The sequence below is a fragment of the Cetorhinus maximus genome, chromosome 10 (genome assembly GCF_964194155.1).
Source record: "Cetorhinus maximus chromosome 10, sCetMax3.hap1.1, whole genome shotgun sequence".
Lineage (NCBI taxonomy): Eukaryota > Metazoa > Chordata > Chondrichthyes > Lamniformes > Cetorhinidae > Cetorhinus > Cetorhinus maximus.
This window is the reverse complement of record NC_135888.1, coordinates 62,065,888-62,084,144: the sequence shown is the minus strand read 5'-3', so window position 1 is coordinate 62,084,144 and position 18,257 is coordinate 62,065,888. Positions and strand designations below refer to the sequence as shown.

General features: G+C 43.2%; 1 protein-coding gene across 1 annotated transcript in view; it reads right to left on the bottom strand.

The window, feature by feature from the left end:
* LOC144685727 (B-cell receptor CD22-like) overlaps positions 1-16,895 on the bottom strand; it is a 54,780-nt gene extending 37,885 nt beyond the window's left edge. The window contains exons 1-4 of the mRNA XM_078550554.1: positions 16,647-16,895; positions 10,451-10,569; positions 8,105-8,467; positions 4,878-5,186 (exon numbers count right to left, since the gene is read on the bottom strand). Of these exons, the coding sequence (XP_078406680.1) occupies positions 4,878-5,186; positions 8,105-8,467; positions 10,451-10,502 (724 nt within the window). The 5' untranslated portion in view covers positions 10,503-10,569; positions 16,647-16,895. The remainder of the gene's footprint in view (positions 1-4,877; positions 5,187-8,104; positions 8,468-10,450; positions 10,570-16,646) is intronic.
* Between the last annotated feature and the right edge of the window lie 1,362 nt (positions 16,896-18,257).

Here is an 18,257-nt window from a genome sequence, read left to right as displayed (position 1 = left end):
TCTGTCTTAAGCATACTCAATGACTGAGCTTCCATAGCCCTCTGGGGTAGAGAATTGCAAAGATTCACTACCCTCTGATTGAAAAAGTTTCTCCTCATCTCAGTCCTAAATGGCTTACCCCTTATTCTGAAACTCAGCCCTCCTGTTCTACACCACTCCCCCAGAACAGTGGAAACATGCTTCCTACACCTACCCTGTCGAGACCTATAAGAATTTTGTGTGCTTCAATGAGTTCTTCCAAAATCTAGAGAATATGGGCCCAGTCTCCTCAATCTCTCCTCAACGGACAATCCCCCCATCCTAGGAATCAACCTGGGGCCCTGTCTCTGCTCTGCTGCTTCACTGCCTCTCTTTTGTCCTCCTCAGGAAGCCAATTCCAGCCTCTGCTGAACTTGGGATGCGCCTCCCCTTTATGGGGTATAGTCTGGCTTTAAGGAATGCAGCCTGGCCTAGTTTTAAACATTGCTAGCTTTGCAGGAACGTGGCTCTCTTGCTGAACCTCTGGTCAGTCAGCAGCGTGCTTATCACTGCACAGGCAGCCATCATGGAAATGAGCAGGCAGCATGAAGTTTGCCTGCTGCCTGCATCACTTCCATTGCGTGCGGGGTAATCAGGCTTCACAACTCCTGTGCCCACAAACAGACCTTGTCCAGTTTTCAGCCCATATTTATATAAAATACATCACTTGTATAGGTACAGGTATGCAACTGCATGTTCATACACAACACCCTACATCTAGACATAACACCACATGTCCGTACGCACTGTAAGGGGACTACGACCTCACACTGTATATTTTTATAAAATATATATAGATATCCCCATGGCTATTTCTGAAATTTAAAAAACTGGACAAAGTCCTTTTAAAATGGCTGAACCCATTTGTCTATGACCCAAAAACAAAAGGAGCTACCTGACAGCATTGAAGAAATGTGCACCTCATTCTTCCTGAAGAGACACTAATGACGCCCCCACCCGCCTCCAAGGGCTGCACTGACCAAATTCAAAGAGAGCTATACAAAGGCCATCTGCATTCCATAACCCATGTTGGCCAACCAGAGTCCACTCGACAAAGGGCCCCACAACCTTCCTTTCAAGTTTTAATGGTTGAAACATTTAACAATCTCGGGGACCCAGAGGAGGAATACACATCCCTTGTCAAAGCCAGAGTGGAGAGGTGGGGTCATGTGACATGGATCTCTAGCCAGTATAATCAGTAACATTGCCTTGCTGTACTGTAAAATCTCAGTCTACTATTTACCATCGTACCAGCAGACTCACAGATAAGGTGCTCTGCCCAGGTTGGACCCCCGGCCCCATCTACACTTCATCGGCTGTAACTTCTCTACCCTTTCCTACAAGACTGATTTATCGCTGCCTACCTATCTCATTGGGTGAAGTAAACACCACCAGAAAAGTGAATTATCCAGCATCAGTTTTCAACCCACTGACCCCCATGAAGAAATATCTCATTGGAATTTGATTCTGGTGTCTGGACCCATGTGAAACAATATTTCTTTTCTCTATGATCTCTGCACTGTAAATCTTTCTTGTTTCTATCCGCTTTTACTGTATGAATGCAAAGGAAGCAATGTTGCTACCCTCCTCCTGTAGTTTGAGTGTGTGAAAATAAACTAACCCTTTGAGCTCATCCTATCTTGAGTTTGCTGTGGGGTTATTAATAGAAAATTGGATCACACCAGAAGTAAGGGGTTGAGAAATATGCTACCATTTATAAAGGGCAAAGCAAATCAAAAACACCTTTCTGTTTAAGATGGGTAGTTAGAGGAGAAATTGGTGTTGTTTAAATTACCCCCTCCTATCCGTAACAGCAACATGACAGCATTTGATTTTATCAAGGGAGTCAAAATGGTATTAGGGGTAGGCAAGAAGGTGGAATTGAGGCCACAATCAGATCAGCCATGATGTTATCAAATTGCAGAACAAGCTTGAGGGGCCGAATAGCCTACTCCTGCTCTGAATTCATATGTTCGTTTGTATGTTTGTATAGTACAAACAATACTACCTCAGGTGCATTACCCTGTACAGCCTAGCTCTAATGTTTAGGTTATAACCCCTTCTCTGGACTCTATTGCCTCTGGGGGTGGGGGGTGGGTGGAGTTTCTCACCTAATCAAATCTTTTGATCGTCTAAACACCTCAGTTGCATCTCTCCTCAACCTTCCACAGCCTGGACTGTGCAAATTATCCTTATAATTTAATTTATAAGTGCCAGTATAATTCTGGTGGATTTGTGCTTTACCTTCTGCAAGGCCAATGTATCCTTCTTGTGGTGCCTCTGTTATTGTTATTTTTGGTCTTGTATGTGGTGGTCGTGGATCTGGATTTACAGATAAGGCTGGAGGCGATGCTGTGAGCAACTCTGCCTTTTGCTGAATATTATGCTCACTGTTTATGAGGTAGTCTCTGCACAAGGCTCTACATAGAATTATCACCCTCCATGCTCTGTTATCATGGCCAGAATCTTCGGTCAGCGAGCGGGGATGTGCCCCACTCGCCGACCGGTAAAATGACGCACAATGATGTCAGGCGTGCGCCCCGGCGTCACTGCGCATCATTCAGATCCTCAGTTCTGCGCGCCCGCCGAACTGTCAAAAGCCTATTAAGGCCATTTAAATACCAATTAAAATAATCAACTGTGCTGCCAGTCCAACCTTAAGGTTGGTGGGCAGGCGAAGAGCCCAGGCGGCCTTTGCATTTTTCATGGAATCTCATCCATGGGCAGGATGAGGTTTCATGAAGGTTTTTACAGTTTAGTAAAAATTTTTAATAAAATTCATTGACATGTCCCATCTCAGGTGACACTGTCACATGAGGGGACATGTCTTAAATTTTTTTTTTCCCTTTATTAAAATTTTAAAAAATCAAACTAATCTGCCTCAGGGATATTTCTGCGCTCTTTCACGCACATGTACAAAAGAGCGCAGATCCCGACTCAGCCAACTCCCCCCGCCCGCACAGGGAGCGCTCAGTGCTTCTGGGTGCCTGTCATGCTGGGTGGGCCTTAATTGGCCTGCCCACATAAAATGGCAGTGCCCAGCCAATGGCAATCAGCTGCGCACCCAACCCCCCCTGATGGGGAGAAAATTAATTCTCCCCCATGTGATCTTACATCACTGATGATGTAGCCTATATATTTCCGTATTTAACATTAGCCCTTTTCACTACAGTGCCCAGAACTGAATGTAATCCTTTAATTGGAGTTTAATTAGAGCCCTGTATAGTTGTACTTCTACCCTTTTAATTCCATCTCCTTGAGATAAAATCTACATTTCATTTGCCATTTTGATTTTTTTTCTGAATCTATCCATTAACTTTTAGCAATTTCTGTACTGTGATTTCTAAATCTCTCTCCTCCTTTGTAATTCTTATCTTCTCACCATTTAGAAATTACTCTGGTCTATTATTTTAAAGTTTATAGTGGATGACCTCACAATTCCCCACATTAAACTGTCTTTCTCCCACTCACTTTGCAACTTTTTAGTCCCATCTACACTATTTACCATGCCACCTTGCTTGGTGTTGTCAGCAAACTGGGATATACAGCCCCTAATTCCTTCATTGAAGTAACTTACAAATGCGATGAAAAGTCCCAGTGCAGATTCCTAGGGGACTCCACTAGTCGTGTCCTGTCAACTTGAACACAATGCTCAATTCTCGGTCTTCTACCTCCCAAATGACCCATGTTCATCAGCTGCCACCAATTCGCTGCGCTCTTATTTTTGTCCAGGATCAGTTATGTGGGATCTTATCAAATACCTTCTGGAAGTCCACACAAGTAACATTTTTAGGCATTCCTTTATCTACCATGTTAGTTACCTCCTCAAAAAAAAAAGTCAGCAGTTAGACACGGCTTACCCTCTAAACATCCGTGTTGGCATTGTCCGATCAGTTTATATTTGTTCAAACGTTACTCAGTCAATTAGTCCCTAATAGATTCTGGTAACTTCCACACAATAGACATTAAATTGATAGATGTATAATCTCCTGGTTTATCTCTCCTACGATTCTTAAAGAATGAAGTGACAGTAGGAATTTTCTGATCCAAGGGGACAATTCCTGAATCAAGGAAGTTTTGGAATGTCATGATTGGAGCACCTAGAATTTCTTCACCTCCTTCTTTTATTATCAACTGTATGTATCAGGAATACATTGCACATTTATAAATAACACATTACCTGTAGGAACCAGGAAGCCATTGCATGTTTATAGATAACCCACTGCCTGTTGGTGCCAGGAAAGTCCTTTTTACACATCGCTACCTAGGGATACTGCTGCATGTTTATGTTTAACACATTACCTGTAGGTAGCAAGGAAACTACTGCCTGCTCAATTATAACATACTACCTGTGGATATCAGGAATACCATTGCATGTTTATACATAACTGCGTTCTCCTTTTCTTTCTCCCACCCTGGCATCTTCACTTCCTCTTTGTCTCCACCCATTATGCTTGCCTGTTTCCTCTCTTCTTTCTTGCTCACTACTTCCTCCTTCCTGTCTTCCTTCCTCCTTTGATCCCTGTCTTCTCCATATCCAATTTCCACCTTTCTCGCTCTTTCCCTTCATCCCGGCAGCTAACCCTTGTCTTTTGACCACAAAAAGATCAAAGAATGTCCTCAGGACTACAAACCGGTGCGCGACATGATTAATCAGGTGACAGCAGTCCGAGAGCTTAAAGACAAGCTTTGCCCTTTTGCCATACATTGATCAATATGGATCTACAAGGTCAATATCTTTCATATTTCTCTTGTTTAACCTAACCATTGGTCTTCTCAGAAGACCTTGTAAACAATGCCATCATTATGGTTCAGGGCTTTTTTCTAATTGAAAATCATTGAAAGCCTCTTGAACTTACATTGTATTTGTAATGTTAAGTCGCTTTCATCTGAGTATGGGTATGGTATGTAATTGACCATACATTTGATGACCCTGTTGTGGTGCTGGTAAGATGGGATGAATGCAAAATTACTCGTGAGTGACCAGGAGTATCCAGCCCACTGTTCTTCGGTTCTGGGGACCCAGTCCGTCAAATCAGAGATACCATCCCAGCTCAGAGTGGCTCTGCCCCTTTGGTCAATGTTTGTGGAGGAACAGGTCAAAGTCACCAATTCATCACCTTCAAGCACTTCTTCTGGGACAGATATATATGGCTTCGTAGGGCGACCTATACAGTAGGAAAAGTAAACAAATTTACAGTGCAAATACTTCACAAAGCTCTTAATTCAGAGAAAGGTTGAAGAATTATGCAATATAATTCCCAGTCCTGAGCAGTTAGTGAGTGTACAGCAGATGTCTATACACTGGATCTGGTAGTGCAATGGTTTTTAACCAAATGGTATTTCAGAGGTTATCTCCGTAATATTGCCGGTCTTTGCCTCTGCCTCAACTCATCTGCTGGTGAATCCCTGGTTAACTCTGATTATCCCCTGATGTGGTCTAGCAAGCCACTACTGATGGCAAAAATAAATCACCCACATCCCAGAGGTGACATGAGGAAAACCCTTTTTATACAAAGAGTGGTTCGGATTTGGACAGGTGATAGAATATGGTAAGGTGGTGGACACAGATTAAATAGTAGCCTTTAAAAGGGAATTGGATAAATCCATGAAGGAGAAAGAACTGCAGGCATATAGGGAAAGTGCGGCAAAGTGGGACTCAAACTTGATGGACTGAATGGACTCCTTCTGTGCTGCACCATTCAAGGATTCTATGATTCCACCTTGAGAATAAATGACATAAACATTCAGCATCGACTGAGACTGAAGGTTAGAAATGACAATTGAAATGGTGGACAGCTGAATCTCACATGAATAAATTAGGCATTGAACACACCAATACCTCAAACAGTCACTCTAATTGACAGATGCAATTTAAGAGACCACAGGTTGGCTGATGTTGCAAGTGGGTCAATGGTTTGCAGGCACAGTGCAGTGGGGCATGAGTATGCCAGAGATACAGGAAACTCTACCCTAGATGGTCTGATCAGAACTGCCCCATATACTGAAGTAAATCAGGCAGGTCACATTGAATTTCTGGCATGGGAAGCAGCACTATCTTAGCCTCTTAGGTGGTGGCACAGTGGTATTGTCACTGCACTAGTGAATTCCAAGAGACCCAGGGTAATGCTCCTGGGACCTGGGTTTGAATCTCACGATGACAGACGGTGAAATTTGAATTCATTAAAAGTCTGATGATGACTGTGAAACAATTGTCTTAAAAACCCATCTGGTTTGCTAATGTCCTTTAGGGAAGGAAATCTGCCGTCCTTACCTGATCTGGCCTATGTTTAACTCCAGACCCACAGCAATGTTGTTGACTCTTAAATGCCCTCTGAACAAGGGCAATTAGGGATGGGCAATAAATGCTGGCCTAGCCAGTGATGCCCACAGCCCATGAATGAATGATAAAAACACACATTTTCTACTGCCATTTTCTAATGGCCAGCAGAAGCACGTGCCTACATGTTTGAATATTAACCTGGCAGCAGGGATCTCCTGAATGCCATTTCCCAATGTTCTGTTGTACTAGACAATTATTCTTAATTAATTCTACATGAATTAGCTATCCACTTATGATACATATACACAAGATTATTCAAAAGACACAGCTCGGTTAAAGTTAGGCTCCTATTTCCAGTGGAACCTAACTAACGCACACCTCTACCCTACACAAATGCCTGACCAGCCCGAATGTTGGACGGACGCCTCAGCAAAAGTATCCTAAGCACAGATCACCGTGGTACTGAATGTAAGCTGGCATACCAGGGTGACAACAACCCAACATACGCTGATTGGTTACATCTACCAAAGATGTCACCAATCACATCTGCAGATATTGTTGGACGTAGCTGGTACTGAATATGGGGAACTGCCTTTGCAGGGCATGGGTCAGCAGAGGCCCAGATGCAGGGCTGTGCCATCTAGTGATAGGACACCTGTATCTACTATGCAGCCAATGAGAGTCAGTTAGCTGCAGAGTCCAATCAGTCACGATCTCCTGGCGGCATGCACAGTGCAACGCTGACTCAGATAGATGGTATGATGGCAAAGAGGCCCACTAACCTCACGTTGTGACTTCATGTAGCACCTGCCCACTTCATCCACACCTAATCATGGCCAAACGCTATTGCTTGATTCCTATTCAGGTCTGTGCTTTGGGTTTCCCTCCAGCCACTCTTGCTTGTTGCTTCTTAAAGCTTGGCTGAAGGACTGAAATGCTTTTTGAGGCTTTCCAAAAGGTACTAGTATTTTTGCTACAATATTGTTCCACGTTCCCCTAATTGTCCCCATTCTTTTAAGTTCAACCTTTGCATAATTCCCTATATTGTCATTTCTGTGCTTCATCTCACCCATATCTGAAATTCAGAGCAGTTCTAATGAGCTGCCCAAGGAAAATGGAATGTCAAGAGTGCATTCCCAGTCAGTCCTGTCAGCTTTTACCATTCACATTTTAACCGCATCCATATTAGAAGATCTAGGTTTGCATGCAACCATTCTGTGAGTGTTTGACACTTCCAGTGGGTGCCTAAAATACATGTTTTGTTCCTTAGTACCGACACCCCATGCCTTGATGTTCCTACATTAAGGCTTCAGTGGGAAAAAACAGTAAAAATTGGGAAATAAGAATATTGGTCCAAACTGGTCTTGTTTACCTTAAAGTGGAATGCCAGTAAAACTGGGGAAATGAGGATATTGGTCCAAACTGTTCTTTCCTTCTGAGGGAGTACTGCACTGTCAGAGGTGCTGTCTTGATGAAATGTTAAAATCAAGGCCCTGACTGCCCTCCCAGGTGGACACAAAAGATCCCAGAGCACTATACTGAAGAATAGCAGGAGAGTTCTAATCAATGTCCTGGTCAATATTTATCCCAGAGACAACATTATTTAAAACAGGTTACCTGGTCATTGTCACCTTACTGTGTTCAAAATGGCTGTCACTTTCTTGCATAACAACAGTGTTTACACTTTAAAAATACTTCAATAGTTTTAAAGTGTTTGTGATATGCTGAAGTTATGAAGGATACCATATAAATACCAATTCTGCCTTTACAAAATTCACACACAGTATAAAAATTCCAGGTTACCATATACATGGACACTGATCCCATCTTCTCCAGACCAGTTGTTGCCCTGACCCAATTCAAATCTGAAGTAGTAAATCCCGGTGTCAGCTTTGTGGATATTGTCAATCTGGAGTGTGCAGTTTCTCTCATTCAGGTCTCCGATCAGCTGCACATCGGGCGAGACTCTCTCCAAGTTCCTGCTGTTGTATATTTCAGCAGCCTGGTGGTTATTTGGAAAGGGAGAGTTCTTTAGCCACCTGGCAGTTACAGTGGAGGGGTCTCGGAGTGGATCAGGGTACTGAAAGGAACAGTTCAATATCACGGATTCTCCTTCCCAAACGTAAACAGCATCATCGACCCAGACAGACCACTGGCAGACTAACCCTGCAGGGATGAAACATAGGAAGGTCATGACTTGTTTATCATCTGTTTTTGATTCAGTCTGAATCTACCTACTCTGTATGGGGCAATATTCAGTTATAAGGGTCCAGGTGAGAGTCGATGTTACAATGGATTTAAAGACCTTTAAAGTTCGTGCAGCATTTGAATCATCTTCCGCCCTGTGCTGCCCTCCTGAAGGAGCTGACTCCGGCTTAGTACCTCAGCCGTTTACCATCTTTGTTCTATACCAGGAAGCAGATGGTTGAAGATAGAACTGGAACCCAATCTTAAGAGGCATTATGAGCTTTTATTTACAGAGGTACACATTCCACACATGCATCTCCGAATCCAACCACCACAGTTTCTGTCTGCTGCTATATATAGGAGCACAAGTGAATCCCCAGTTAATGCCCACCCCCTGAATACAGCTAAATACTCAATTACCATACAACTAACCATTCTTCAGACATGTACCCAGGAGAGTTGATGGCTGTTTGATTACAAGGGGCATCTCATCGCATCAGCACCCAACATCCACACAAAGTGAGATAGTGAAGAGTTATATATATATGTAAGTTCTTTATTTATTTCTTTCTTAATCCTGATGGTTGGTGCCGAATCAGGGACCAATAGTGTCCTTGTCCATTATTTCAAACAGCACCCTGGCAGCCAGGAGACTGAATCTAGATCCCACGTGAGCTACCAATCTTCTGACCCACATTAGCTCACTCTAACTGGTCCCACCCATAAGACAACAAGTATAAATATGAAACCATTCATAAATAGCCGATGGCAAATTAACAGAGCATTTTCTGCTTAATGGTCAGGTTATCGTGAGCCAACACACACAACTGAGCAAAAATTAATTAACTGGCATCTACAGTAAATGAATATTTATTTTCTCTTCCTTTCTCCCTTTATTCAAATCAGGTGACAGCTGCCCTTCGACATGCTGCCCATCCTTTACTGCTGAGCCAAGTCTTTAGGCTATTCCATTGCAGTGGGGATGATATCCACCCAGCATGGTTCTCATTTGATGTCACACACACGCACACAAATGCACACACATGCACACACATGCACACACACACGATAATGAGGTGTATAGAGATCTGCAGTTATAGTCCAGTTTCTGCATCATGGATCCCACTGCATGGCCCTGCTAAGGTTATGAATTTTGCACCGACTCCCCTCACATGAGCCCAGCTTGAGCTGGCACGCTAAGAATAGTCAAGTGGGTGAGAGTGGTCATTACCCATGGGGTTGTAGCCCAGTAGGAGAGGAGGGGGAGAAACATAATAGCAACAAAGGAAAATATGCATGTTAGGTGGAGAGAGTGTAGAAACTGGAATTTTTCTTAGAGCAGAGAAGGTTGGGAGATTTAATTGAGACAATCAACATTCTGAGGTTGTTTGGTAGACTAACATAGAATAGAATCATAGAATCTTACAGCACAGTGGAAGGCCATTTGGCCCGGCATGCCTGTGCTAGCTCTTTGCAAGATCTATCTAATTAGTCCTACTCTCCCACACCCTGCTCTTTCCCAACAGTCTGTCAAATTTTCCATTTTCAACTACATATGAAGCTCCCTTCTGAAAGCTGAATCTGCTTCCACCATCCTATCAGGCAGCACATTCCAGATCATAATACCTCAAGAGCAAATAAGGAGAAAGGCAGATGGGTCAGTAAGCAAAGGTCACAGGTTTAAGGTAGTTGGCAAAAGAACCAGAGGAATTGATCAGGTGAAATATTTTTAATGCAACAAATTGTTCTGAGTTGCGATGCATTGTATATATATTCAATTGTCTGTTTCAAAAAGGAATAGGACACATACTTGAAAAGGAAAGAATTGCAGGGCGTTGCATGGAAGAGTGTGGAGAAAGGGGAGTGGGATTAAGTGGCTCCTTCATAAAGTCAAATAGCCTCCTCCTATGCAGCATAATCTCTAAAGTTTAGACACAGTTATTGGTGGAATCGGATACTCACCCTGGATGAGACACATGACTATAAGTGCCAGGTTGCAGTGTGATGTGCTCATGGTGCAGATCTCACCCTCGATGGGACATGTACACACAGCAGCTGGGGACAATCAGACTCATTGATACCTGCACAATAGACAATGGACCAGATTGAACAAAGAGATGATTTAAATCAGGTTTAGCAATGGATGTTGCGCGAACTCCCACATCTGTCAGAACAAGAACTGAACTCTCATTGTACTCGCAGACTCTAGCTCCTCTCCACCATCCCCTTTGCAAGACCTGCAATCACAGAACTGCAGGGCTGAAATAATAATCATTTTTCTAAAAGGAAATTTTACAAATACGAATTTTTGTGAAACAAAAACAGCTCTGTGTTTTTCTACCATTTGAAGTTCTCCAGCTGAAATTCTCCACTCTCCCTCAGTATTTTGATGCTACTTGTGCAGGGTTGACTGCTTTAGTGCCTCATCTTGAGTGGCTACTCTTGACAACCACTGAGGCAATTCGACTGTGGAGGAAATCACTGCCCAGCCTGATCCCATCCTCATGTAATGTCAAAACATAACTGGGCAAATGGATAGTGATCAGGGCCTGTGATCCTAGATCAAGGGACGCATTATGGTGCTTCAGCCACTTCAATCCAGGCTATGGATCAGATAACTAGAATGTTCTGGGTCTACATGGTTTAGAACTAACCATTCAGAGCATTTAACACACATGAGGCGCAGCCAACTTAGCTAATTATTTACATGAGTTTCTCAGGCCTGTCAACCTAAAGGAAACTTTAGCTCAGCTGCAGGAGCCTATTTAAACACAAGGGTGAAATCGGGCTATTATCAGTGAGGATGTTGATGTTTAGATTAGCTCATGTGAAAGGTCATTGATCTGAAATGTTCATTCTGGTTTTGTCTCCGCCATTGCTGTCTGACCTGCTGAATGTTTCAGTCCTTTGCTGATTTTATTATCAGATTCCTGCCATCCATAGTATTTTACCTTTAGCGTTTAAAATACTCTAGGGAAAATAGTAAATAAGGGGGTTCTCCAGGAGCACTTTACTCCTACTTTCATCTATTAATACATGTGATGCTAACATCACATCTCATGACTTCATCCCATTATCATTTCACCAGAATGATACTGGGGTGAAAGGATTAAATGATAAGGACAAGTTAGATAGACTAGGCTTGTACAGCCTTGTACAGTCTTGAGTACAGAACCACAATAACAACTTAATGTAATAAAATGTTCTAGGACTCTTCACAGGAGCATTATAAAACAAAACACCAAGTCACACAAGGAGATATTAGGCCAGATGACCAAAAGTTTGGTCAAAAAGGTAGGTTTTAAAGGACGAACGCAAGGTAGAGAGGTGAAGAGGTTTAGAGAGGTATATTCCAGAGCTTGGAGCCTAGGCAAATGCACGCACAGCCACCAATGGTGGAGTGATTAAAATCAGGAACGCTTAAAAGGCTAGAACTAGAGTTGCACAGATATCTCGGAGCATTGCGGAGCTGGAGGAGATTACAGAGATAGGGAGGGCAAAGGCCATTGGAGGGATTTGAAAACAAGAATGGCAATTTTAAAAACAAGATGTTGCTCTAGCGGAAGCCACTGTAGGTCAGTGAGCACAGAAGTGACAGGGGAATGGGACTTGGTGCGAGTTAACGAAACATGTGGCAGAGTTTTAGATGACCTCGAGTTTGCGGAGGGTGGAATGGGGGAGACCAGCCAGGAGTGCATTGAAATAGTCAATTCAAGAGGTAATGAAGGCAAGGATGAGGGTTTCAGCTGCAGATGAGCTCAGACAGGAGCAAAGTCAGGCAATGTTACGGAGGTGGAAATAGGCGGTCTTAGTGATGGCACGAATATGAAATTGGAAGCTCATCTCAGGGTCAGATTTGACATCAAGGTTGCGAACAGGCTGGCTTAAACTCAGACTGCTGCCGGGGAGAGGGTTGGAGTCGATAGTTAGGGAACCAAGTTCGAAGCAGGGACTGAAAACAGTGGCTTTAGTCTTCTCAATATTTAATTGGAGGCAATTTCTGCACACCCAGTAATGGAGCATTATAAAACAAAACAAAACACACTCACGCACACACGCACACGTACACATGCACGCACACACACATACATACACGCATTCACACATACATGCACATACATACACGCACACATACACGCACACATACATACACGCATGCACACATACATGCACATACATACACGCACACATACATGCACACATACACGCACACACTGTCCCAACTGTCCCCTATTTATATGAGCTCAGTAATTAATTAAACAATATCCTTCACCTGTGTATTTTAACAATATGACTAACAGACTATTAACAACCATCACCTTTTCAGAGGCAATTAGGGATGGGCAATAAATGCTGGTCTAGCCAGCGAGGCCAATTATCCATGGATGAATAAATTTTTAAAAATCTAATTGTGGTCAGTTACTGTCTCATCCCGCCAAAGCTTGCCTTACCAAAATTTAAAACCTTGGTTTGTGATTCACCCTACCCCCTGTCAAACATATCAAAGTCACATAGGCTCTGGTTACTGTTAGTGAGGTGTTTGAGAATTGTAGTGAGATTGCTGACTAATTCAGGCTCATTAATTATCACTAAATCTAGTATGGTCTTTCCTTTTGTTGGTCCAAGAACATTTTGTTCCAGAAAACTCTTGCCAAAACAGTTTTGTTATTTTTGTGTTTTTAAGCAGGTCTTCAAGCATATTATTTTTGGGGCCTTGATCCCTTTCAATAAAAACTCTCAAACTCTAATGCCTGTCTGGCTAAGAACACTGGTACAAAAATGCCTGATATTTGAGGAATCCCACTCTGACTGTGGAAGTGATGAAGCGCAGATTGTCCCTCACCCCCTTGCTTAAGCCCAAAAGTGCGGTCCTCATATCAAGTTGCTGTAGCAGGGTCACGCATGCCTGTGACAGACGGTCGGTGCCTGCATGAGCACTTCAGCAGTGCTCACTGCGATCTCACACTGTAGACCAGAGTGACACATTCCCTGGGGAGGTCCCTGGCACTCAGGTAGCAGGCTGAAGAGAGAGAAGCGAGAAACAGTCTTCAAAATTGAGCTGTTACAGATGATTAACGGCCCGAATTGGGCAGGAGAAGAGAAACGTATTTCCTCTGGTAGCTGGGGTGGGGGTGGGGGGGGGGTGGTGGGGGGAGTGGGGGGCAGGGGGTGCGGTTTCAAAACAAGGAAAGTTTAAGTCATGAGGCTGTGGAAGGCACTATTTAAATACAAGTCTTTCTTTTACCTGTCAAACCTACTGATCAGTACATTTTCCCTGGGTATGTAAGCCGCCCTTGAATTGCTGATACAATCATTGCCCCTTTAGCAGTCCCTCTCATACTTTCACCCTCTGGTTCAAGCTTTTCACTCTCCCTCGCTAAGACTATACCCTCTGGTAGGATCTGTAAATGTTCACCAGACTTCCTTTAAATCAATAAGAAAAATCAAAGTGATGGAGTTCCTGAATTCCTAGCTTTGCACTCATCTCATTAAGTTGCATGTTAGGGTAGAAATCAGCTGGTTTTTCAGGTGTTAAACAGTCACAGAGTTTCGCAGTTGGACAGGCCAATCTATTTTGATTCTAGTCCCAAAATTGTGGGGTACAGGTGGTTTTGTAAATTAGGTGTTTGGCCTCTTAAATATATAAATTATCGGCCTCACACCTGGTGATGGACCCCACCCATAAATTAGTCAACAATGAGTGGGGCAGATACTGGTCCTGTGGCACTCAGCATATCCCAGGCAAGTTTAAAAAATTACTTCTTTGAGGAGCAGGAGTGATCAACACAGACTCCACAGGATTTGGTCCTCACTACAATAGCCCCACTACAATTGCCCTTCTCAAACCCTGTTTTATAACCCCCTTCCCCCACTCTTTACCCCAATCCCCCTCCCCCACTCTCTCCAATCCCCTTCCCCTACTCTCTATCCCAATCTCCCCTCCCCGACTCTCTCCAATCCCCACCCCTATTCTCTACCCCAAACCCCCTCCCCCATTCTCTCCAATCTCCCTCCCCCACTCTCTACCCCAATCTCCCTCCTCACTCTCCAATCTCCCTCCCAACCCTCTCTAATCCCCTTCCCCCACCTTCTCCAATCCCCCTCCCCACTCTCTTCAATACCTCTCCCCCATCCTTTCCAGTACCCCTCCCGCACTCTCTCCAATCCCTTCCCCCACTCTCTCCAAACCCCGTCCTTCACTCTCTCTAATTCCTCTCCCGTATCCTCTAACCCACCCCCGCCCCAATTTCTCCAATCTCCCTCCCCCACTCTCTACCCAAACCTCCTCCCCTACAGTGCGCTCCAATACCCTCAAATTTCACACCAATCTCCCTACCCCAATCTTACCCAAAACCTCTTCCCCAATCCTATTCTAATCCTATTCCCCTCCACTTTGCTCCAATTATTTCCCTGGGATTTACATTAGGGGTGCTGTCTTCAAGGCCCAATATTGGCAAGCTGGCTACAGAAGTGTGACCAGCGATGGCATCTAATGGCCAGTGTGGTGCGAGTCTTAGCCTATTCTTCTAACCCATTCATTTAGTGGAACCGCACTTAGGACTGATTTCGCCTAAACAGTTTCCTGTAACTCTTCCTGATTTCCACAAGTGCTGATTCCTCTCTGGCACAAGGTTCAAGTGGCCCTTTCTCCTATACCAATGCTGGTGACATCCTCAACCAATGTGCTTCCAACTATGGTTATTAGTAATGGTGAGCAGGAATCTTACCTGATTTAGTCCTCTCCTTAGCCCCTGAGTTTGAGGATGTCTGAAGCCCTTCAACTGCCCAACACTAATCAAGGATCAAGCTTCAAGCCTTCTGGGACTGGAAGGCTTGGTAATGGAAGTATCAGCTGTGGCTCAGTTGGTAGCACTCGTCTCAGATATAGCAGGATATGGGTTCAAGTCACATCTGGGTGTAAGCTAGGCAGACATTTCAGTGTAGTATCAAGTGCTGTATTTTGACATTCAAATGTGATAAATCTATCCTCTCAGGTAGACCTGAAAGATCTCATGTTACTATATCGAAGAAGTGAGCAGGAGAGTTTTCCCTGGTGTCTTGGCCAATATTTACCCCTCAACCAGCATCAATAAAACAACTTTTCTGATCATTATTATGTTTGTGGGATCTAGTTTTGTGCAAATTGGCTGCTGCATTTCCAACATTACAACAGTGACTATACTTCAAGAAAAGTACTTCAATGTTTATAAACATGAGCTCTTACAAGATGCTATACGCATACAAGTCTTTTTTTTTACTGAATGGCAATCTTAGTTAATCACAAGATAACATGCTGCTGGTGTGAACGTGTAGCACCTTTTAACAATCAAGAGGAAATGCACCTCAATACAAATAACCTCGAAAAATAAAACTGCATTTGCAAAAAAAAACAAATCAAATTTTCCCACTGCAAGAACCTGACCTACTCACGGAAAGCAGAATCACTAAAATTCACATTACGTAAAATAACACAGTTTTCCTTAAAGCGAAAATGAAGGCTGATGTGTAAAAATGCAAATTATACTTACAGATGGATACTTTGAAATGATGCAAGAGAGGGGAAAGAGAGGCATAAGGACAAGACAGTGACAGAGGCAAGTGCAGAGAACAAAAGGAGAAACTTTCATCCCAAGACACAAGCATGGAGGGGCTGAATGACCTCCTGTGCTCTATGATCTGTTTATCTATTGAGCAACTGGTTACAAACTCAAAGGTCACAGAAGCTGAGTAATTCCTAACATAAATCAGAAAAAAAAATGCAAACCACAACATACAAATGGTCATTTACTAAGACACTTTGAAATGCTAATCCTGCACAGCAATTTGACATTTTTTAATGTTAAACGCATAGGCAATGCTATACTTGTTGACTTCGTTCATTGTTCAGTCACTGATGTTTTTTCCACTCTGTGCTATTATTTAACAGAAATCATTAATTCGCTCTTACTTTTTCATCATTAAGATATTTTCGAATATATTTCTTTCCCAGTTAACCAGACAATAAGAGTCAGCATTAATCCTTTCGACACCAATCGCATGTTCCATTGTTGCCTAAAGGTTGTCATTCATTTGCCCTTTTCAAACTCCATTTTCTTTTAAGTTAAGAACCTTTTTCAGCTAACACATTGCAAAAGACAAACTGATGAGAATTCCCAACCTGAAGAGGATGCTTTGGAGACTGTCCACTTCTGCGATGTAGATTGCTGAGCACCATAAGGGATTGTTAGAGGTTTAGGGTGTGCATGGTACAATGCAGACAGAGTGTCACACCACCGGCTCCGCACCACTCACAAAGAAAAGCTTCTGAAATGAGAGAAGAAGCCACAATAGAGGCACAGTTTGCATGATGGGCACACTCCAGCATGCAAGGGAGAGTGTGTCCGAGAGTGGGCCACTCTCAATCAACTGTTTGTACTGCCCAGTGCAGACGCAGCCTCTATAAGTTCAATACAATGCAGCCCCTGGTCTGAGCCAATCCTTCCCCCAGCTCCCAGTTTGTCCCTGACATCGCCTGCTCTGGTGAAGTCAGCCTGTGCTTTGAAAACGGATCACTTTTTTTGCTGAGCGCTTTTGGGTTTTTTCATTCTGCCCCCTCTTTGCTGTCTGACATACTGGGGTAGATGTCTGATAGTGTAACACGGGTAAGAGAGGATCAGCGACCTGTTATATACACCTCTCCCTGTTTTTATTTGCATTATTCCCTGTGTTACACTATTGCACAAAGGCAAAATTATAGCCACTGTGACAGCCTCTGGCAATAAGATTCTGATTTTTACGGATGAAAAAGATCCATTTTACACTTCTGTTAGGGAAATGTTTAAAATTATGAAGGGATGGAACATGGTTGATTGATGCAAAATGTTCCCAACTGAGAGGTCAAGAACTAGGGCCCGTAGAACAGAGAGCAGGAGAGCAGAGAACTGTGGGGCTGTAGGAATCACTTCCAGGATTAGTGGTCGAGGCAGAAACTATGTCAAAATTCAAGATTAAATGGGGTAGGTGGATGAAAGGAAAGAGGAAAAAAATATCAGTGCGTCAAATGCTAGAATTCCCTACCTTACAGTCCTGGATGACATAGACAGCAGTGGTTGGAGAGTGGGACCCATTACCACCTTCTTAAAGACAACTAGAGATGGGCAATTAATACCAGACTTACCAGCGATGCCCACATACTAGGAATAGATAAATAAAAAACACATGCTCCCTGAGATGAATTAATAGGACTGGGCTGCAAGACTTAAATTACAAGGAGAGATCATACAAATCTGGGGTAGTATTCCCTGGAATTTAGAAAATTAAGGTGTGATTTGATTGAAGTTTTCAAGATATTAAGGGAATCAGGTAGAATAGGTAGACCCGCTGGTTGGGGAATCTAAGACTGGGGACAAAGCCTAAAAAATTGAGCCAAGCCTTTCAGGAAAGAAGTTAGGAACCACTTCTACACGCAAAGGGTGGCAGAACTTGGAAATTCTCTCCCAACAGCAATTGATGCAGTTTGTCAATTGCTAATTTTAAAATCCAAGATTGGTAGGTTTTTGTTAACCAAAGGTATTAGGGGATACGGGGTTAAGGCTGGTGTGTAGAGTTAGGTCACAGATTGGCTGTGATTTCATTACGGCAGAAGAGGCTCAAGGAGCCGAATGGCCTCCTCCTGGGTTCCCACGTTTCAATGTGAAATAATGTGTTTTCCTGTTCGCGGATTAAAAACGGAGAACTTTAGACATTTTTATTAAAGTTTTCTTTCCTCTGTTCCTGGAGGCACTGATCT